General features: G+C 46.0%; 1 protein-coding gene across 11 annotated transcripts in view; it reads left to right on the top strand.

Annotated features, from left to right (window-relative positions):
• SGCD (sarcoglycan delta) overlaps nt 1–22,385 on the top strand; it is a 1,261,231-nt gene that overhangs the window by 1,216,888 nt on the left and 21,958 nt on the right. For all 11 annotated transcript variants that reach the window (XM_069653944.1, XM_069653946.1, XM_069653945.1 and 8 more), the window contains one exon: nt 4,993–5,116. In XM_069653944.1, the coding sequence (XP_069510045.1) occupies nt 4,993–5,116 (124 nt within the window). The remainder of the gene's footprint in view (nt 1–4,992; nt 5,117–22,385) is intronic.

The following is a 22,385-nucleotide window of genomic DNA, read 5'->3' as shown; positions in this document are numbered from 1 at the left end:
GTTTGCGGGCAGTAGTCGTCGTGTACTGTTGTGCGAGTCTATGTGTGTTTATGTTTTGTTGTTCCAATGTAGTGAAGTTTGTGCGGTTTGTTGTGCTGTAGGTTTTGGTTGTGTTTGGTTTGGAGTTTGAGAGGTGTATGCAGAAGGGGAAATTGTTAGTGGGGTTGGTTAGTTTGCATCTCTGTCCTGAATTGAGGCGCTCGGCTTGCGTAGTCTCCCCTGATGCGCCTCTGTCCTGATCTAGGTCCATCTGGCATACAAGGTTCCTTACTCCTCTGGCCCCCACCTCTATCATGCTCTCTCCTAGCCCCCCTGTCCTCCCTTCATACTCCTGTGGCCAGTGCACCTGCCAATGTCAACATCTCAGGTAGTGTGGTGATTGCCAATATCGCGACAATTCCACAACACTGTGGTACCTGGCGGTAACTAAGGGGCGGGCGAAAGTGTTGCTGGGGTTGGCTGGGGTAGTTGACTCAGTCTCCATGCGTGTCGCCTTTGTCCCAGTCTATCCGGTGTCACCCGTCCAGGTGCCGTGGGAGCTTCCCTGTCGGTTCGGGGTTGTCCGTGTCCTTTTCAGTTTAGTCATCCTTTTTCCTGTTTCGGTTTTCAGTTTTTAGTCTGTGGTGTTGAAGAGCTACGTTTTTAGTGATTTCCTGAATTTTAGGTGATCTTCAGTGTTTCTTATTTCTTTTGGGATGTTGTTCCAGGTTTTTGCGACTAGGTGGTAGAAGGAGGTGCCTCCAAGTTTTTTCTTGAGGTATGGTTTGAGTTCCAGGCGGAGTTTGTTGCTTCATCTCTGCCATGTGGTCCTTGTGGTCACTGTGGTCATTTGTTTTCTGTACCCTTCCTGGATCAAGTACGTCTATGCCTGCAAAGTTCCCTGGTCACCCCTAATGATGGGCAGCTCCCTGCTGGTTCTAGCTACCCCTCTGCCCCCACCACTGTTCCCCTATTACAAGTCTGGGGTTTGTGGGGTAGGTATTTGGTCCCCTGTTCAGCTTCTGAAGGGAAGCCTAGTCCGTTCCCATATTGGTAACCAGTCAGTTTCTCATGTTCCAGGCCAGGTCTTGTCCATTCGGTCCAGGTGGATTGTGTTACTTGTATTTTTTGTCTAAATTGTGGTTCTTCCCGGGAGCTATTATCCAGGTGTCTGAGACGTCTGGTGCATTCTGGGTGCTGGATTGTCTTGTGAACCAACTGAACGCATAGAAAAGGCAGCATGGCCAGGGCAGCGGATGCTAGGCAATCTGGCAGAGACAGAGGCACCAATGTACATTGCGGCTCCATGGACACTGGGGACTCCTGCAACTCCCCCACATGACCTGTCTACCTCTGGCGTTGCCCTACTAGGCTGCCTACCACAGGTTAAGAGGGGTGCCTTGCCCCCACCTTGACAGGGTTAAATCCATGACCCTGTCACAAACTACAGTTGCTGTGTTCTGTTATTTTTCTTAACTGTTAGTGTCTGTGCACATTGTAAAACATGTGTGAATTCAGCAGCAACTCCAACCAATCAATAAGCAGTAGTAGCATTAAAGAAAATATTGGCTTAGTGCTCACAGGAGAAACAGAGCATTGTTTTTGTTTGTGTGAACCTTTCCAAGAAGGAAGGCCCTTTTTAGACAAAGGTGCTAATACTCAGAAAAAGAAGTTGTTAAAAAAGGAAACCAAGTAATCATACTTTACATTGTACAGTTTTTAAAAGTAACAGTTTACAATGTTCATTGATCACATATGGTATATACTGCAGCTTGTCTTACTGAGCAAAGCACATGAACAAAACCTAGAGTAATCTTATCATAATGTCCTATTCTACTCTTTCGAAATACCCTGGTGAGAAGGGGCGAGGGGACGCGTGTCACCAAGGCAGGTTGCGGGATTCTTTTCATAAAGTCGAAGAGCAATTTGGTAACATGAGAGTACCCCCCGATCTTTACATGTGTCAAATGTTTCTGTGGTGAAAGGTATGCCTGAACCATTAAGGTCATGATCGACACTGGCCTTAGTTCTTTTCATTTTCTACAATAATCACCATAACATTAAAGTGTTTTTGTAACCATGAACCATACATGCTCATTCATACAGTCACATGATTTGGTTGTGAGGATAAAATAGCTGCGACAACTCTCACTCAATTAGGGTCCGAGAGACCCCTGTGCATGTTATTATAATTATAATTGTTCTTTGTTTAACACGCTTAATACCGGCGATTGGTTTCTAAGCACAGGGTCAGGATTCAAACCTGTGTTGCGCTGCGTTGTCTTGCTTCCAAGACAAACGCGTTGCCCTGAGATATGCCCCCCTGTGTGCATGCCTACTCCCTGATGCACAGACATCCTTAGAGAATGATATATGTAGAACCTGTTTTGCCCCTGAAAATTCTAAGTACTCAGGATAACAATAGATAATGCATCTATATGTGATCAGAACACCTTTTCAGCCTTTTTCAAATGTTACCTCCAACCAAAAGGTGGAGGGAAGCATTACTTCTCCCTGGCTCTATGTCGATAAAGATAGATTTCTTTTCCCTGAAGTAAAGGAAGGTGCTCACATCCCTTTCCTCCAAAAGAAAAGAAAATCTGCAAAGGTAAAACATTTCTCATCTCCAGGGATCAAAACTGAGATTGGATAAGCAGTAGCTAAAAGCAGATCCTGGTTATCCAGCATTAAACAATGACAAGGAGCCGCCACTGGGGCACAAGGGGTTTGTGCATATCGTTCCACAAATCTTAACTTCCACATGAGATGCAAGCATATCATTTTTCTCATTATTTGAACCCTGCATCTCTGATTACCACCTTTTTACCGCCTTTTAATGTAATGCTCAGAAGGATCAATACGGACCCTTTTGAGGATCTTAAAAAAGTGCGTTTTCAGTATGATCCACTTCTGTGCCCAATCCATTTCCATCTTGAAGGCATGGGTGGATGGAATTACAGCTGGTTAGACAGTGAATCCATAATGAGGCAGAGACCATCGGCTCTCTGCATGTAGCAATGGTAATTAGTGCATGCAGAGGTGTGTGTCACTAATTCACAGAATTTGTATGGGGGCAGTGTAACTGGAAGCTGTCCAATGTGTTAGATCTTCTGGGCATCAGAACACAATACAATTATACAATTAACATTGGTGTATATTTGTGGTCAAATTCCCTGTGGCGGTTGCAACGGGCGTCCTTGCTCGCTGGCACCTTGTTCTGATTGCAAGGATCCTTTCAAACATTCTGGCCATTCTGACACCCAATGAAATAAACATTAGTACCCGGCAAGGGAGAATCAGAATGAAGAACCATCCTGATTGGCCCTCGCTGGGGCTTTACCCGGCTGGGAATCCCTCGGATTCCACGCCTTTCTACCCAGTGCGGGCGTGGCAGCCCCTCAGACAATGAGGAGGCTCGAAGCGGGGCCATCCCCGCTCCAAGCCTCCACATGGCTGGAGATCGCCTTCGTCCCACGCCGGGGATTCAGGTATGTTTTTTGTCCTCCCCTTCCCTCCCACCCCCGCTTACCATCAGCCTGCTTTGTCCCCGGTGGGGGGCGATGGAAGCCTCCAGCCGTGTGGGGACTCAGAGCGGGGCCATCCCCGCTCCGAGCCTCCACACGGCTGGAGGCTTCCATTGTCCCCTGCCATGGACCCAGGTACGTGTTTTTTTTCCCCTTCCCTTCCGCCCTCCCAACCCCACTTACCTTCTTCTCTTTTTTTTTTCAGGAGCGGACGCGCTGGGAACTGAAGTGTTCCCAGCACGTCTGCTCACGATGGCCGCCATGGAAAGGGAAAACAGACTCTGTTTTCCATTCCCCGTTGGGCATTTTCTCAGTCTTTTTTTTTTATTCTCTTCCGAAACACCACAGTTTCGTTCGAGCCTATAACTATGGGCCCCGGGCATTGCCTGACTCGGTAATGGCCCCCCGCCGGTCGGGACATATTGCTTAAATATTTGCTTCTGTTTGGGGTCATGATGTGCTTATATGGGGCTGGGTATTACAAGGTCTCTTGGGATAAGAAGACGTTGTTAAAAAAACAATAGTATTATTTGAATCTATCTATGTAAAAAGACGTTATTTTAAAGGTCTCAACGAGAAAAAGACCGATTTACAATGCCGATTTTATATTGATCGGAAAACAATCATTGGAAAGGTCTTTTTCTCTTGAGAACTTTAAAATGTGTATTTTTTTTTAATATTTGGGGTGTTTCACCACTCAAGCTCCCCATTGTTCCCCACCACCCCCCACATCTCCCCACCCCCATCCTCTCCCATGCGATTCCTTATCTCTCAGCCCCAGCCTCCTCCACCCACACACTCCCTCAAACCAAAAAAACATACATACATTCAACACACATACCAACACACACACACCCACACACTTACCCATTCTTCTCGTCCTGCGCTTCCGTGGGCCCGACGCGCCCGTTAGCCCCTGCATGCACTCGGGTGTGGCAGGGGCATGACAGTTCCATTTAGAAAGACCGCTCACGGAGCTGTTTTTAAATCAATTTTTAGGAGAAAAGATCGTAAGAAAAAGATCTTTTCACCTAGAACGTATTATTTACACATAAACAACAGAAAAGCCAGACGCAGAAAATAATTTAGAAGCAATCCAGGGAGTAATATCGTGTTTTAAAATGTAGCAACTGAAAGGTTATGAAAATATTTGACTTTCATAATGATTAGGGAAAGAGTCCAAACTTTTAATGCCTAGAAAATTCCAAGCGATTCTGTTAGCATTCTCCCTGGATGGCGGTTGATTGTTCAGGAGAGTCAACTGTCTGACACCGAACCCTAAAAGTGTATCATTAATTCATAAGGTGATCTATAAGGGTGCACCCTGCTTGAAATGAGTATCTTATTATACCATTTTTTTTCTTCAAAGGGTTTCTACTTATGCCCTGCTTAAAGTCAAGACACTGCAACTGTTGTGTGAGCCCAGTAATTGTCTGTTTGGGATTCTGTTGTGGAGGTTGTCAACGCACTCTGTTTTTCTTTTGGACAGGTTGGAGTCCCCCACCCGGGCTCTGGTGATGGAGGCACCAAAAGGGATTGAAATCAACGCTGAGGCGGGAAACCTGCTGGCGACATGTCGGACAGACCTGCGACTGGAATCCAAAGATGGCGAGGTGAGACAGACGGAAGCCTTCTTTTAATGAGGTCTACAAAAGGTTTTTGTTGCTTAAAGATGAGAGGTATTTTATATTTGAGATACATTTTCAAAACTTCTGTCCATGGGACCCGTGGACTGTTATACTGATTTAATTTGGGGATATTGGCACCTGAGGAAAACTTGAGTAGGGAAAATCATTCAAACTTTGCATTGGTGCGACTTCGGTGAACAGTAAGTTGATAAAAAACAACCTTTGCAAATATTACGTGCATCGCAATTCAGAAAATGTGTGAGCAAAACTGCAGGGAAGAGTGCACCAGTGAGAAAGGAACTATGGAAATCTAGCACAGCCTTGACTTTGGTGAGCCATTGGCACAATTTGGGCCTCATTAGGAGTTTGGAGGAGGGCATGGCTGCCTCCAAACTCGGGTCCAGGTTCCCTGAATGGGGAAATACCGGGCCATTCCGACTTTGGAGGGCCCAGTGTTTCCCCATTGAGGGAACCCGGAGCATCCCCATTTGAGCCCCCATAGGGCTCAATGGGAATGGGGAGCATGCTAACAACGGGCCCGTTAATGATGGGCCCATTGTTAGCGTGCTGGCTCCCTCGCGGGACCCGCAAAGGATGTCTGCTCTGAACAGACATCCAGAGCGGGTCCTGCAAGTGGACCTCGTAATAGGGCGGTATGGATTTAACGGTGCCGGCAGCATTACCGGCGCCGTTAAACCCATACCGCCTCACTCCTAATGAAGCCCATTGTGTTGATTTGACCATTCTCTTAGTGGGATCTGGTGAAATATTTTGTCGATAGGGGGACATTGCGTTGTCTAGACCTAAAAACATGACATTGGTGTAACTTGGTGAACGATTTTGTCAATGTAAGAAACATGGTGTTTGAACAGTGAAAATATTGTGTTGGTGGAGCCTGATAAGCTTGGGTACAGTGGAACTACGGGAAAAGGTGTTTTTATGGCACAGGAGGCAGCATTGGGTTGTTGGGCATGGGGAAATATTGTGTTGGCGCTACTGGAGATGTGATTGTGGACTGTGTAAAACGTTGGTCAGAGTACTGATAACACTGTGAATAAAGCCTTCTCTCTGGGTCTTCAGAAAGCGTAGTGTTAGTAGGACCTGGGCGTGTTGCTGGGAATTGGGATCTGCGTTGGTAGAGGAGTGTTGTGTTCTTTGTACTTGATGGATATTGTGTCGTTGGGACCTGCTGATAAAGCTACACTGTTTAGGTTATTTCTTATACGCTTATGTGTGTGTTGTGATTTGTACATGTGCTGCACTCCAGTATCGAGTATGAGGAAAGAAAGGGTGACCGCGAAGAAGGAAAAGTCAGGAGGACGAGGTAAATACAATCCTCCCCGTATAGGTGCACAATAGAAAGACGGTGCTGCATCGAAACAAGCTCAGTTCCTGCGTGTGATTTCCCCGCTGGACCTCAGAGAGCCTGTTGTAAAGTAATTTTTTCCAATTTTCGCTTGAGTTTTCCAGGTTCTGGTGGTCCTGAAGATCCCGTAGGAGATTGCTCCAGAGTGATGGCGCTTGTTGACTTGATTTTTGCTCCGGTTTCTGTTTTTTTGACTGAGTGGTTTGTAACCTTTTGGCGATCGACAATCTCGGGTCCCTTGTTGGTTGGTAGTCGGATTGGAGTTTGGACAATTACATGAGGGCTTTATTCCAGTAAAATGATTGTTGGGAATGATGTGCTGGTTAACATCTGCTTCTCAGTTCTTCTGCTCCAGAAGTTCTCTCAGGCCTTCAGTCAGGGACGTCATTTGGGAGTCGCCAGAGATCGCACTTGTGACCCCTGAAGTCTCCCATGCAACCCCTTTTTTGTTAATTTTTTTATTTTTAATTGAAGCTTCTGGGCTGTGGCCACTTCCATGCGGCTCTTTGTTTCTGGAATGGTTGGCTTTCTTGTTCAGGCCTCTTAAAAAGAACATGGGGTTCCACAAGTGTAACACTTTGAGCAGTGACCCTAAAAAGAAAGAATAGGAATAGCAAATAATTTGTCTTTCTGGAATTCTATACAATAATTTCTAGACTCATTAAAGGTTTATTTCAGGCACACTTCAGGGGGTGAGTCACTGATTTAGTCTGTTCTTAAACACCTCAAATTCACAATGCAGACAAAAATGTCAAAAAATCCTTTAGACTAGAATAAGCATGCATTTCGACTATGGGCCTCATTACACGGTAGGGGTTTACCGGTACCGGTAAGGGTACCGGTAAACCCCTACCGCCTTACTACGAGTTCCCTTTGCGGGACCTCAGAGCTAATTACGGTACCGCAATTTGGGAGGTCATCTGAAGACTTCACAAGACGTAAGAAAGAAGAACTCAACCTTGGACCCTGGCTGAAGGTACAGTCTGCCTTACATCTTCTGCCAGTGAAGGAAGGGCAGGCTATCCAAAGAGGGAAGCAAGATCCTTCTCCTAAACTTCTCCCAGGGAACAGAGGGAGAAAAGAACTCAGAGGACCCTCCAGCCACTGCAGAACCGGCTCCCAGCCAACACACAGCGTACCCTGCTAAGCTTTGCAGCAAGCCTTCTGGATAGGAAGTGCCAGAAGGGCTCTGAACCTGAAACAAAACTCCACAGCTTTGGACTGTCCGCCTTAAAGGATGACACAAGCCCATTAAATAAGCTAGGAGAAGTGGCTTGATGAGTATCTAGCGCAGTCCACTTTAAAGGACATTTCAAACCAGTCGAGTTCCACAATCCGCAACCGACTGCAACGCTGACCATTATCAAGCCGCAGTCGCTTAAAGCCCTCTGAGATGTCAAGACCAGTGCGTCGGAATCACTGAACAGCACTAAGATGATTCCTGACCCTGGGCCGCCGTGTAGACCAGCCTGCAGCCATTCGCCCAGTCCTGCTTGCCGAACCGCCTTGCGCCTGATACCTGCAGCTGACTCCCGTCTCGAACTCTGTCACAGAAGCCTGCCAAGCACCTTGAAGCTGACTCGTACCTGTCGAAGACCAAGAATACCTACAGCAAAAGATACATTGTGGTTCTGTCTCCCTGGTCCTTCCAAGAATGCCCCTAGAGACATGTTAAGACCCTTTGCTCCCTTTGTGCTTAAGCCAAGAAGCCTTCACAAACTGCTTTGGTTATTAACCATACCGACTACCCTCCTGTCAGTATCCAGAGTGCATACCTTTTCCTTCTTTTAAACTGTCTGTCCTCTGCATTCCTTTACAGGATGGGTTGTATTTCATAGTGTTGTTAGACTGTTGTGATCATAATAAAGTAGCTATTTGTATACAACCTTGACTGGACAATCCTTTTATCATTGAGTAATAATTTTATTTTTTCTGTGTTGCAACTAACCAACGATCCGCCAGCTTTAGAGGAGATAAGCCTGCCATTCCGTCCACGTTACCCAAATTGGCCACGGGGGTTTATAATTTTGATTTTATGCCTGTTTATGCCAATCTGTTCGGATCCATTCTGGTGTATTAGTGGTGTGGGGCTGATTGATGGTTTACAAACCGATATTCACCCCTGCACCACTGGTACCCCGGATTTGACTTGTCACATTCATCTTCGTATTTGCCCCGATATAAGGGGGGTGTAGCTGATGAACCCAACTCAAGGCCTTTATTTTCACATTTAGCCTTTTCCAATAGCATGATAATGAAGCACATCTGAACTCGAGTGGATATATCTTTCTAGATCATAGTGCCGCATGATCTTGCCAAACTCTGAACCAGATTCCCAATCTGCACAGATTGGTGTCAGAACAGGTGTTCCCTGAACAAAAGAAGGAGTGTAGCAACACCCAGGCACATCTGACATTCTCTGCATCACAGCTCATGTTAAATCAGATTGGCAGGAGAGGGGGAGGTGGGCAGAGGGAGGTTTAAATACATCCTCAATACCCTGTGTGCTGCAAGGGAGCTCCCTTTGATGTCCAGGAACTATCTGTGCTTTTGAGCTTGTTGGATTTTTTTTTTTTAATTGCTCGGTTCTTCGGGCACAGAGGATACAGTACAACTATACCATTAAGAACTAATGACAATTATGCATAACTTGTGTATAACAGGAACGTATTTACACACTGCATTAGCATTATTGATCACGAGGAGGTGACGTGGCATTTATTAATCTGAGTCGGATTACTCATGAATGGGGCTATCACTAAAAAAAAAAAACTTATATTTAAGCCAAACATTCGTGGGTTGGTTAGCCATTGCTGGCCTAGATATCCACATTTCCTTCATATTATTAGGCCAAGCAAAACCATTAAGCCATTGTTCTCTAGTAGAGGCCCGCTGATGCGTCCATCTAAGCAAGATGCTTCTCTTGGCCAGAAGGAATCCAACATCTAGCAGCTACGGAGGAGAGGCATAATGTGTATTATATTGACAAAATAATCATGCAGTTGGTGTAGGCTGTAGACAACATCCCACATCCCACCATATCATATGAACATATAATGCATCATGAGATCTTCATCTGGGGCATCTGCGCTCACAGTATTGCCTAAATAACTGCACCCTGGCTGGAGTGTAGTGCCATCCATTTAGAATTTTGAATTGAATAAGTGGAAATCTTGAGTGTACGATACCTCCAGTGTCATACATCATCCGTGATCTCCATCTCGAGATCCGCAGCCCTTTTAATGCGAACTTTGGTAGGCCCAGTGGGGGAATCCCATAATATCAGCTTATGCAATGTTGACATCGAATGGGTACCCACCACCTCTGAGATATACAAGATGCATGGGTCATTAGGGGGTTCTTCAGGAAAGTCCACCCATTTCAGCTGGAAGGCTGCCCATAATCTAGAGTACTGTAACAGCCTAATGGGGGTATGTTGTATACCAGGGATGGCACCAGAGATGGATGGTAATACAATGCCCTTCAGTAGGCCTATCCCCTAATTTCCAGTATTGAGATCAAGACCACATCTTAACTATGCCACCATCTAATGTGGGTGTAAGCGACAGACATCTACACAGGGTCATTTCTCTGCAATATGGAGCAGTCACCTTCATGCGTTGAAACTCTAAAATCGCAGTCATAATTGGATCAAACGTACATGCAACTGTGTATTTTGGGGCAAGTATCAAGGTTCTCATATCGTATGGGTTCATTATGTTTTTTCCATTTGAATTTGTGGAATGGTAATAGTCAGCCTGAACCAGTAAGATGCAAAGTGTGCTTGGCCCGCTGTATAATAAAGTTCAAAGTTCAGGGCTAGAATACCCCCTGGATCGAATGGTTTAGTCAGGGTCAACCACTTCAGACGAACTGCACCAGAGTGCCACATGAATCTTGATATTAAGGAATCAAGTTCCTTAAAGAAATGCCAAGGCCATATAGGTATATTTTGAAAATAGTATAAACATTTCGGGAGTACAACCATTGGATGGCCCCACTCCGAGTCTCCACACTGCTGGTGGCTGCTATCATCTCCCACCGGGGATGCAGGAGCAAGCAGGTGAGTGGGGTGGGGAGGGCAGGGAGGAGGGAGGGAAGGGAAGAAAAAAAAGAAGCTCACCTGTGTCCCCCTGGGGGGACGAAGGCAGCCTTTCAGCCGTGTGGAGGATCGGAGGGGGGATGGCCCCGCTTCGAGCCTCCTCATTGGCTGAGGGGCTGCCACGCTCCCTGTCGAGGACAAGGCAGCTGGATTCCCAGCCGAGAATCGAAGGATTCTTGGCCGAGTAAGGACCCGGCGAGAGCCAATCAGAGCCAATCAGAATGCGTGTTGCATTCTGCTTGACTCTCGCCGGGTACTAATCATATTTATAGAATACCTGTCAACCTGTCAGTCCCAGGTGCCTCACCCGAGGGAAGACTGTTGGCTGTGGGAATTTTCTCCAGGGTTATCAGTAAATCCAGCTGTATCCTAGTGCCCTCCGATAATTGTGTTAGCAGTAAGTCATCAAGGAACTCCTCAATCTTTACTGCATTACGTATGTCTTGTTGCATATAGAAGTCACTATAAAAATCCTTAAACACTTTAATAATTTCGATATTAGCATAGACTCGCCAGCCACCATGTACCTGACTATAAGGAATATTGGGGGCCCCCTTATTCTGATGAATCAACCATGCCAAGGTTTTACCCAGGTCGCTCCCATTCTGCATAGTGGCAGGCCATCGCTGGGGTACCCAGAAATGTAAGTTCCCTATCTGAAAGTGCACCAAATTTATCTAGCGCTTCGCTAATAAGTTGAAGGTTAGCCAGCATGGGGCTGGACCAGTATTTTTTCTTCAGTTTTTTAAGATCCATCTCACTATTGCGTAAATATTTATGAATATGATTCAGTACACTAAATTCAGTAGACATCGCTATTCCTCTGATGTATATTTTAAAGGCTTCCCATAATGTCCCTGTCTATGTAACTGTGCTTATATTAATGTGCAAAAATTACATAAAAGGACTTTGATATTGTCCCGTAAATTATATCATGCAAGGCCATTGATTTAAGCCTCCAAGGGCAGTAATGAGATTGGTCTTGTGTAAGCATAAGATGTACTAGGATCAGCGAGTGGTCAGAGTAGGATCTAGGTAGTATCATCGTTGATGTAACCGTTCCCATTAACGTTGGAGAGAGAAGCCATACATTAATTCAGGACGAGGAATCCTACACTGTGGAATAGTGCGTATAATCCCGCAGAATGGGATGTTGTGCTCGCCATCCATCTATTAGTCCTAAAGAATAAATAACTTCTATCAAAGTCGTAGCTCCTCGTGACAAGCCTCTTGGGTTTGTCCCGGTGCGATCCATTGTAACATCCAAAATCATATTAAAAACACACACCCCCACACCCAAAAATATAAGTACCTCTGGAGCTCGCTGTATTTATTACTGGTTTTAGAAAATACTGAGTTCCATATCCAAGCAGACAGGTATGAAGCCGCCCACACCCGACGGAGAGGGGGACCTAAAGAAATGAAGCATTAAAACAAGACCAGACACGTAGAATGGGGATGTCTGTCAAAGTCCTCCCAAACCAGAAATACTAAAGAAAGGGAAACCTGTCTTATGGAGCTGTTGCCTTCCAACCATCTGAATACCCTTATCTCCCACGTTTCCTGCAAGCATCCGGCTAGAGAAGAACTCGGCAGCCGTCACCTGATGCATTCTGCAGAAGAGTCAATTTGTGTAAATAGTTTCTCCAGCACCAGCAACCCTATGTCCCCATCAACCTTGATTGGGAAAGGATTTAATTCCAAAAATGTATTATAAAATTATTGGCTCAAGTTGGAGGCCACCTATTTATCCTCCCTGCCCTTCTCGGGCGGCTCTGATCAGCAACTTGTGTCGCAGGACGAGTCCTACTTTTTACCTGTTGATTTCTTGATCTTCTTCCAGACAGCCTCCACTCACAGGCCACATATTGCACTTTCCAAGCAATCAGCTGGGAGATGGCAAGGCTCGTGCACTAAACATCTCAACAAAGGTTCAAGTGTCATTTCAGGATGTGGGCGCAACGCACCCAACGTTCAATGAGCATGTATTATTTGATGTTTTACCCCGTGGCATGTAGGTGGGCTGAAACATGTTGATGGAATAGAGACTTCAATGCAGACACAGGTTCTGAGCGAGCAAGGGGAGATGTGTCGACCCCAATAACCTCCTATCCACACCCTAGTCCCCTGCAAACCCAGAGCTAATGGAGCTGGGAACACAAGGGCACAGAGAGCAGCCCTCTCACCCCCGGGGCCTGTGGCCTGTTGGGGCAGTGGTTGCTGCACACCAGGATGTGCTGGGGGGGGGATGTAGGCGGCAAGTGGTCCGAACACTGGGGGTGGAGAGGGTGACACCACTGAATAGAATGGAATAGCCATGTTGAGGACCCACATCTCTACATACAACATCAGAGTGATAATTATAACACAACTCAATGTACGACACAGGAAGGAATATTTGGGGTACTGCCACTAACCAATCCTACTAAAAAACTCATCTTTCTGCATACACCTCTAAAACTCTGAACTGAACACAACCGTCCCGATACAGCACAACAAACCGCATGCACTTCACTTCACCACAACAAAACAAAAGACACACATAGCCTTGAACAACAGCACATGACAGATACTGCCCGAAAAACACAGTACTCTTAGCGAAGGGTGTAAACCGAACTGAAGCTGCCAGCAGCACATCACAGCTCTATTGCTCTTTCCTCCCGCTCAGTCCTACTAACTTACCCACCCTTACCCTCTTGCTTTACAGATCCACCAGAGTGCCAAGGGACTCCGTGGGTGGTGACAGTTGTATCCAGTGATATTTACGAATACGAAACTACTGAAAACCTTTTTCAACTAATCCAAAATACTGAAAAAACACTAAAGAAAAAAAAACATATATGGGGTGGGGTAAGGGAGTAAACGGGTGGGGAGGGGTTTGGGGTGGGGTTGTAGACATAGGGAACCAGGTGGTTTGGGGGGATCCCCCCAAATATAAAAAAACATGTTTTCCAAAAATCACATAGATCCGGTGACAGTGCGCAGTATAAGAACCTGTAACATAACCTGAGATCGACCGTCCTCATATTCAGTGCTGGAAAGACGCAATGTGAAGTGTCTACTAAAAACTGCTTTGTCATATATGCTTTAGCATTTTAAACAGGTACTTGACTAAAAGATTGATGTTTGTTTAGCAGACTGCCCTCTGTGATCACGATTTTAGGATACCTTCCTTTTCCTCCCTCTCACCTTTCCACCCTGCTTCTCTTTCGACTTAGACCCTGCAGGTGGCCTCTTAACATGCAAGTTCGATTCCTGCTGTTTTGGAATTCTGCAGCAAATTGCCATTCCAAAAGAGCCTCTGAACCGCCCTAACCTGCTGTGTTCACTTTGCATTTATTAGTATAATGATGCTTTACGTGTTACATTTTGCATCTGTTTTTAAAGAACGTGATGTAGGCCTCTCCCTCCTTTGTAGCATGGAGATGGCTGTTAGTTAAGAAGTTATGCAACGATCCTGGGTCACTTTGAATGGAGAACTCTAGATAAGTGACCTTCTATTGGTCTATGTAATTTTGTCAAAAAGATTGTATCGAATTCGATTTGATCAATTTATTTATTTTTTTAATTTGATTTTTGTGGTCGTTTTTTGCCGCAAATGTATACGGGGGAGACCCCCAGCAGCCCGCCCCTCCCATAAACTTACTACATAATTTATTCAGCTAATCCCGCCTCCACATATATTTGCAGCAACATTTGTTAAAATAAATGTGATGAAATCGACTTAGATGAAATCTGCCGCTGCAAAACCTCCCTATCCCAACTGGTGTAACCTCAGAAGGTGAGGGTACACACTGCGGTCACCACGGAGCGATTTTGCTAATTTTCATGCCATGTGTGGATCACATCGAGGCCTGGAACTTCTCAGGTGGCGGAGAGTAGGGTATCTTGCCCTGAAGGCCTTCAACGTCTGAACCCACAAAGGTGTGGTCAAGTCTGAGCAAAGATACTGCGCAAACCTGATCTATTGTAGTAAATAAGGAAGGTTTGGACGGATATGGAGAGAGAGACGATCAAGGAAGGAATGTGGACTGAGATGAGATGTTCTGTGTGAGAGAGCCATGCACGTGGACCTGGAAGCTTCGCCGCTTCACAGGTGGTGAAGGTTTACAATGTCATTTTGAAATGACTCTTATACATGAGTGATTAGAAGTAGATGTAGGAATGTCAGGTTTGCACTCTTGTACACTGTGGCTCATAATGGGAATTGCCTACCGTATTACCAAATCAGGGTTAGTGCCTCTGTGTTGTGTTTATTAGAAAATAGAAATGTCAAAATATACATAAATGCGTAAGCATCCATCTCAGTTGTGAAGGAGCATCCACTGTCAATTTCTTGCAAATGTAAGTTCCTTTGAGCTCGTAAAGCTCGGTCCATTACAAAGAGGAAGCCGGTGAGTGCCAAAGAGCAGACGATGGCTCCATCTCTGGAAACCGACCTACTTCTCTCTGAACCTCTGCGTTTGGTACCAGGTCTCTTCATTCTACCGCACACACTTCAGGGCGGGGTGGCAACTGCCCTCACTGGTTGGGTGCAGGCACAGGCTAACAGGCTTCAGTGCAAAACGAGTCACTGCTCTCCAGCCGAAGGGTGCGTGTACTTTATTCCTTAGAATTTCTTTGTTCCAATCTGGGGTAGGAAAGGAAGATTGTCGGTCCTACTCGTCTTGTTTTTTTCAGTCCACTGGCATGGGTTCCATAGAGACCTGGACATCCAGTGGTGGCCTGGAGCCTCCTCTTTACTTTACAGGTGGGTGTACTGTTCTAAGATGTGTTGATTATGTATGCTGTTTGCTTTTTTCAGTAGAGTTGGCTGAGCAGTTTCTGCCCCATCATGGCACGCTTCCTCTTGTCAGGTGGTATCCTGGCTGTACAAAAACAAATTAGCAAGAGCAAGTTGTTTCATAGCTCCTCTCATTATCTTCCTCCGTGAAGCTGCTGCTGTGGACATTTGCTGGTACTCCGCTGGCCTGGTCTCCTAACCACAAACCAAAGCATTTCAGTGAAGAGGATTTCTTTTTTGCCTGTTGTGATTTGCCTTCTAATCTGCCTGTGGGCCACTTAGTTTACCTTTGTGCACTAGTCAGTGCTTGGGCTGTAGTTTCAGGGAAGGATCAACCATTCCGCCGAGCCAAAAAGGATTGTGGGGTAGGGCAGAGTGCCATGGGTGTAATTTTAGGGGGGTACAAGTGTGTTTGTCCCCCCAACATTTCTGGCACACAATTTTGTCCCACTCATTTGGCAGGGTCCCACCTAGGAAGCTTGGTGCAGAGACTAGCAGGGCATGCTGTGTGCTGGCTGGATACTGGTTCTGCAGTTTCTAGAGGGTCCTCTGGATTCAGTATATCCTCCTGTTCCCTGAGTGGTTTCCTGATTAAAGCGGCAGGTCTCCCTTGAAGCTGCGGCAGGACCAGACTTTCTGGCACCGTCAATCCACATACCTTCTGAATAGGGTCCCCCTGCAGGGATGACTGCTGTAATACATGCAGTACCAGACATGACATTTCACTGTCAATCAATACTACTGGCGAGAGCTGGCTTTAGGTTGACACAGTACATATAAAACAGTGTTGGGAGTGTCCTGTCTTCTTTGTTAGCCTGCAGAGCCAGGCCCCATGTGGGCTTGTTTGAATTAAAATCTGATTAGTATGCGAAGCTGCTACCAGCAATAGTGCTACACAAAAGGACAGTGTATGCGTCCTGCCGCGATCATGCAGCTACTAGATACCGTGCAACATACAAGAGACCTCTTGCGTGCAGAGAATGTCAGGGACAGGTGCTTTGAGGCTGGAGCCTCTCTTTGTGTCTCTCTCCAGTGGATGTGCTTGTATGCTACATAGTGAAGCTGAGCCCAGGATCAGGTTGCCAGCTCTCCAAATGCATACAACCCCCTTCTTCCTACTCTCCAAGACTGGACTATCACTTGCCAGTGGTGAGTGCACATTTTTCAGTATGGCTTAAACGTTGTTTTCAATGGTAGCAAGCCATTCTTGGAGTCCAGGAACTGTCCGGATGTTGTTGCCAGAAAGCAAAAGATAAATGTGGCTTTTCTGCACAGGCCTATGTATGGCCCTTGACATCTGGTCTTTCAAAACATTGGCCAAGTGAGTAACCGGTTCATGGGCAGCCACTGTTCAAAAGTATGCATTTGGACATAGGCTGGTAAATACATGGGACCCTTTTAAGTGTACACAAATGCACTGATGTTCATTATAAATGCCATCATGAATGTAATTGTTAAATTCAGAAAGAAAGAAATCCAGCTTCTAATTAAATACTGTGACAAATCCCTGGATGTCATCACCTTTCCCCCTGGGGGAGCCCCTTCACATGAGGCCAGGAAGGTGAGGCAGACACCCGAACGTCCCCATGGGGGTGGTACACAGTCATGGTGACGGAAGCCACCTATGGGAATAGTGACAACCTGGGGAGAACATGGTATCCCCAAAGCCCACCTAACCCTAACACATCTTCCTACCCCTCTTCCACCAACACTTTCCTAGTGTTCGCATATGTTTTTGCCACACCACCAATATAGGAAGTAGTAGGACGAGGAAGAGTGTGGACTCCTCAAGGGACATGTATTCCTTAAGTACTGAGACGAGGAAGACCCCAATTAAATCTCTGGAAGATCTCAAGAACAGTACTGGGACGAGGAAGAAGTGTGAAAGCATAGAGAGCACTCATGAGAAGGTGAATAAATAGTCAAGTCTTTCCCAAAATCCTGATTGGGCAGATCCCATTCAAAACTGAGGAGAGAAACCAGGATGCAGAGAAAAGCCCTCCCTGGAGAAGCCGTGAGACGACAAGCAGACTGGGACAGAGAACAGAGAAGGTGTTAATAGGGATGCTGCACTGCAGGCAGAGCTGTCCCTATCCGGTCCATAGAGACCGATCGGGCAATGGAGAAGCACGAGTCCAGGCCAGAGCAGCAGCTGGAATACACATGGACAGGAGACTTGCAGCCTGCGAGGAACCAAACATTGTGTAGCTGCCACAGCACACCAGAAAGCAGCAGGGGCCGTGAGAGGCCCAAAAGGACACAGAGGAGAGCCGGAGACTAACCAAAGAACACTGGCAAGCCCCTCCTCAGGTACCTGGTTTGTTGGGACTGTTGGGGCACCTTTATAAGGGTTGTCTGGATACAGGCCAGGGACCCGCACTCTTTTATGAAGAACAACCTAAGTCTTCTTCATTGTCACAGTACCTGGCAGATTAGTGAACTAGGTTTGTAGCACCAAGAGGGGAGAGTCCCACGGGTCTGGGACCTGAACCCTTTTATGAAGAACAACCCAAGTCATTTTCATTGTCACAGTACCTGGCAGGATAGTGAACCAGGGCTACTGCAAAAGGACAAGAGAAAAACACTGGTCTGGGACCCACACCTATAAGATTGGGAACTGATATGAACTGTGTACTTTTGAAGTGCAAACCAAGCAGGGGAAGGGAGGTATTCCTGCTGGCAGTGTGAACTGCATACTAAAGTCTGAGAAAGGCTTAGGGGCGGGGAGTCATTCCACCCCGCCTTTGTGAACTGTGAAGCCATCAGGAGAAGGAGACAATACCTCCTGGTGTTTTACCCTAAGAAGCCAAGGAAGATTGTGTATTGTGAGGCCAATCGGAAGAAGGCCCGGGGAAGGGAGTTATTCCCCTAGCACTGTGAGAAAATTGAGAATGAAATACCTAGAGAAGGCAGACATTCTCCAGGACCCCAAATAGTGAAGGTTGTGTGTCATGAAGCCAAACAGAAGAAGACTCGGGGAAGGAAGTTATTCCTCTGCCACTGTGGAGACTAGAGGAGTTGCTGGGGGGGGCTGAGGGGGTTACAGCCTCAGATCTTTTGACTGTAGCGCTGGATAGATGCGCAGGAGGTACAATCAGAATGCTAGCTAGCCCTGTGTCCTGCCTGTCCCGACATTATCGTAGCCCCAGATCTTTTCCAGACCTAGCAACAACCCTGGACTGAGAACCAAATCCCTGGAGGAGGGAGGCATTCTACACAAACCCAATAATGAAGCAAAACTATGGTCAATAAGGAACAGTGTTTGAGTTGGAACTTTTTCTTTTGAATTGGAACCAAAACTTTGCAGCACCACAAGCTGGAATATTGTTTCTTTGAAAAGCAATTGAGAGCTGGAGAAGAGTCATTCTCACAGGCGAGATTCCCCCTACAACTGGAACTGTGGCTCACTGTTCAGAAGAGAGCCATTCATCTGGACCAAGAAGATCCACTACCTTTTGCTTATTAGTTACAAGTGTGAGGGATAGAAGTAGGCATTTTGACATGATGGTGAACTCCTTATTTACTTGGACATTCTGACTGAATCCTTAGTTATTTAATAGAGGCACTGGAAACCCTCTTAGAGTTAGAGAGAGAAAGGTTTCCTCTTTATTTTTGCCTGAATAAAAGTCTTTGCAGATCACCATGCTACCATCGTGTCAGACTCGTACTTCTGCGCCCTTACAATACAAACAAACATTATCTGTCTAACTATAGAAATATCAATGTTATCTGTCAACATGTGTTGCTGCAAAACCACTTATTTCCAGACAAACCTGCTACTGCTACAGGGAAGGAATATCTGAGTCGGCTGGTGCACCACTTGATTACCTGATCCCTTGCAGGTGACCTCAAATTGCTTATTAGCCCACCATCAGAAATGTTTACAATGCTATCACGAGAACTCGAGAACTAATTTTGTTGGCTTTCAACAGTTACAGCACCAGCGTCAGAACATGTCTCCTGCAGCTTTGGAGGGCAGCCCCCGATTGAGACCTGGTGAGATGGACTCTACCCGAGGTACCCTGAGACGTGCTGTGGGTGATTTCTGGCTAGACCTCCGTCACCTCTCGCCCACAGTACTGTGCACAGAATTCTGGCTGCCAGAACCTGTGTGCATTGGCAGTCCCCTCCTTCCCCCACCGTAAAGAAATGTCAACAAGTAAATCCTTAACACTTTCATAATGTATTGTTCACCACCTGAAAACATAGCACCAGAACATTGTCATTGGTGGCATCAAGCCACCTGGAATCAGTACCACTGGACGGTGCGTGGGAAGGATCCAAGAGTCACTCCAGCACATCTCGAGGCAATCAATGCCAGCAAGCAGGTGTTGCATGAACTTTACTGAAGGACGCTTGGTCTGTGACCAATAACCAGGCTCAAATAGTCCTACTGCCAGCTCCCCGTATGGGACCTATAGAGTCTTCACTCTTCCCACCTGCAGCTTAGGGTTGATGAGGGTCTCTGAGTGTCTACCCTGTAGCCTTTGACAGCCCTCCCAGTGGTTTCACTCCTTCTAGTCTGAACGGGCCATGGCATGGCTGAGGTGGGACTGGAGGAAGTGCCTAATTGCATGAAGCTGTTTCATGCTCCATTGAAGGCTTCTAGGACTAGCAAAGATTTTAAGGGAGCCAGAGCCCTCCCTAAATTGGAAGCCTGAGAGGCCACCAATTGATGTTATGGATTGCATTGGTTCAGTTCCTCATCTGAATGGAGTCTTCTTCTACTTCCTATAAATAAGTCCATTGGATACGAATATTTGTCTATCGACGTGCCTGCTTGCTGCGCCATATTCCACTCTGCCTTACCAGGGACAAGGGTCCTATGGCCTCCTCTTGCTTCCCCCGGACGAAGAGGCAAATGCAGTTATTCTGTGGCAGAACACGTGCATCAGGGAGTAGCTCTCTCACAAAAACAAACTATGGTGCTATTATAACAGTGTGGATAAGGTTATTCACATGCACTCACACCCACCAGATAGAAGTGTGCTCGCCTCAGGTTCTGTGTGAGGCCATTTCTTCCCATATGCTTTTGGACAGTCACAAGGTGGCTCTGAAAATGCAGAGGTCTACCTGCAAGGTGCTCCTTTTTATCTGGAGTGGACGCTGAACCACAGATCTTTATCAAGGCGATGTATTTATTTATTTGAATTTTTGTACCACGCCACATGCCCGTGGGCCTCAGAGCGCACAATACCTATACATTAATAGCAGCTCCCTTGAGCGGGAAAGAGACCCATGTCTATCCCCACACATGGCGCACGTAGATGCTGGTGTATTTTCAGGGATCATGCATCATTTTGGGCAAGTGACAGCTCTCCTTTACAATCTGCACAGGGAACCTGCCAGTCCTCACCAAAGGCTTGGTACACAGGCCAAGCTTACTGAAGACCTGAAAGGCATGACATGCGCCATGACAGCACACACAGTGATGCCGTAACCCGCCTCAATCCATATTGGGAAGGCTTACAACTTTAGAATGTGATTATGATTTCTGCAATTTTGTTACAAGCAAACACCACATTTCGCCACACATGATTTGAAACAGGAGACATCGTGGCATGAGCACAACGAGAAAGGCTTTCTACCTCTTCAATTTGGTACAAATGTAAAAGCAGGCGTTGTGCACAGGCCAGCTTCCTGCATGGCCAGGGAGAATGCTTTTCTGGGCTGCCAGTAGCTGACGTTGCAATTAACATGAATGAAAAAACTGGGTAAGCAACAATCGACAAGATCCTTTCTTTAAAGTTTGCTTCTCCCCATGTAAGGCAAAGGCTACATAACCAGCCAAAATGGTATTAGAAACAGACATTATCATTTTAAATGTTAGACGCCATGTTTTTTGTGTGAACACCAGTAACACAGCACAAGAAGGAAAATGTGCTTTCCAGCAACCTAGTCACATAACCGAAGGGGGGCTATGAAAATAGAGGAGTGGGACAGATTGGTTGCCACAAGGAAGGGCGGAAATTTAGAAATGCAATCCTGTGCGAGTTAAATTGTCGTATGTACTAATTTTCTATGGTGACTTGGCTTATTTTTAAAGGGCATTTATGCATTTCCTGGAAATACGTTTCCTTCAAAAAGACAAATCTGTTTCTCGAATTAACTGCAGAGGCCTATGTATTCTTTTTGTTACTGCTTCTTAGCACAATATATAGTGTAACAATGTTGTTTGCCACTTTCAACACTAATGTGCATACTTACTCATCTCATGCACGCCTTGCTACTAGCTGTAGTCAGCTTGGGGTTTCAGCAATACATTCTGACTGCAACCCATGCTGAGGGCAGAACGCTAGACTGGGTGGCAGGTCTCAATGTCCTCGTGGAGAACACAAACTTAACTCTCTGCCCATTGTCAGACCACATACTGATTCATTTTAATCTGGTCTGTGATTCACAATATAAGACACTGAAACCAGAAAGATTAACTAGTACTTTTCGGAACATTCGACGACTTACCCCAGTGGTGGTAACCCCTCATTTGGAAGCCACTTTGACTGGGTTGCCCAACGTGCTCACTGCAAATATGTTAGCTGATGTTAGCTGATGCATACCACACTATGTTTAAGAAGGCAGTAGATTCGATAGCACCCAAGGACACGCGGCACACAGGGAAGAGGGAATCTAAAAGCTGGTACTCTGCCGAAATTCAACATTTAAAAAACGCTACGCGCAAAATATTTGAGTGCTGGACGATGGATAGCTCATAAATAAATAAAGTGAAGTATAGTCTGCCAGTCAAATAACATAAATAAGCCACCCTGAAGGCAAACAATCAGCATATGATCAATGAATCAAAAGTGCTGAATCTGACACTGAAGAACTTTTTAAAGTCCTAAGAGAACTTGAGGACCTAGGTCCCCCTGAGCCTGACATCTTTAAAGACAAAAAAAGGTGTACTGCTATTCCGAACGCCATGAATAATAAAGATAAGATACAGGAAGATATTCAAAGTAAAAGGGTAATGCTAGGATGGACCATAAATTATGAGGGTCTGCCC

This window comes from Ambystoma mexicanum, chromosome 3q, assembly GCF_040938575.1.
Source record: "Ambystoma mexicanum isolate Mex_15411 chromosome 3q, UKY_AmexF1_1, whole genome shotgun sequence".
NCBI classification, from domain to species: domain Eukaryota; kingdom Metazoa; phylum Chordata; class Amphibia; order Caudata; family Ambystomatidae; genus Ambystoma; species Ambystoma mexicanum.
Note: the sequence above shows the minus strand (reverse complement) of the source record. Positions and strands in the feature narration are given on the sequence as shown.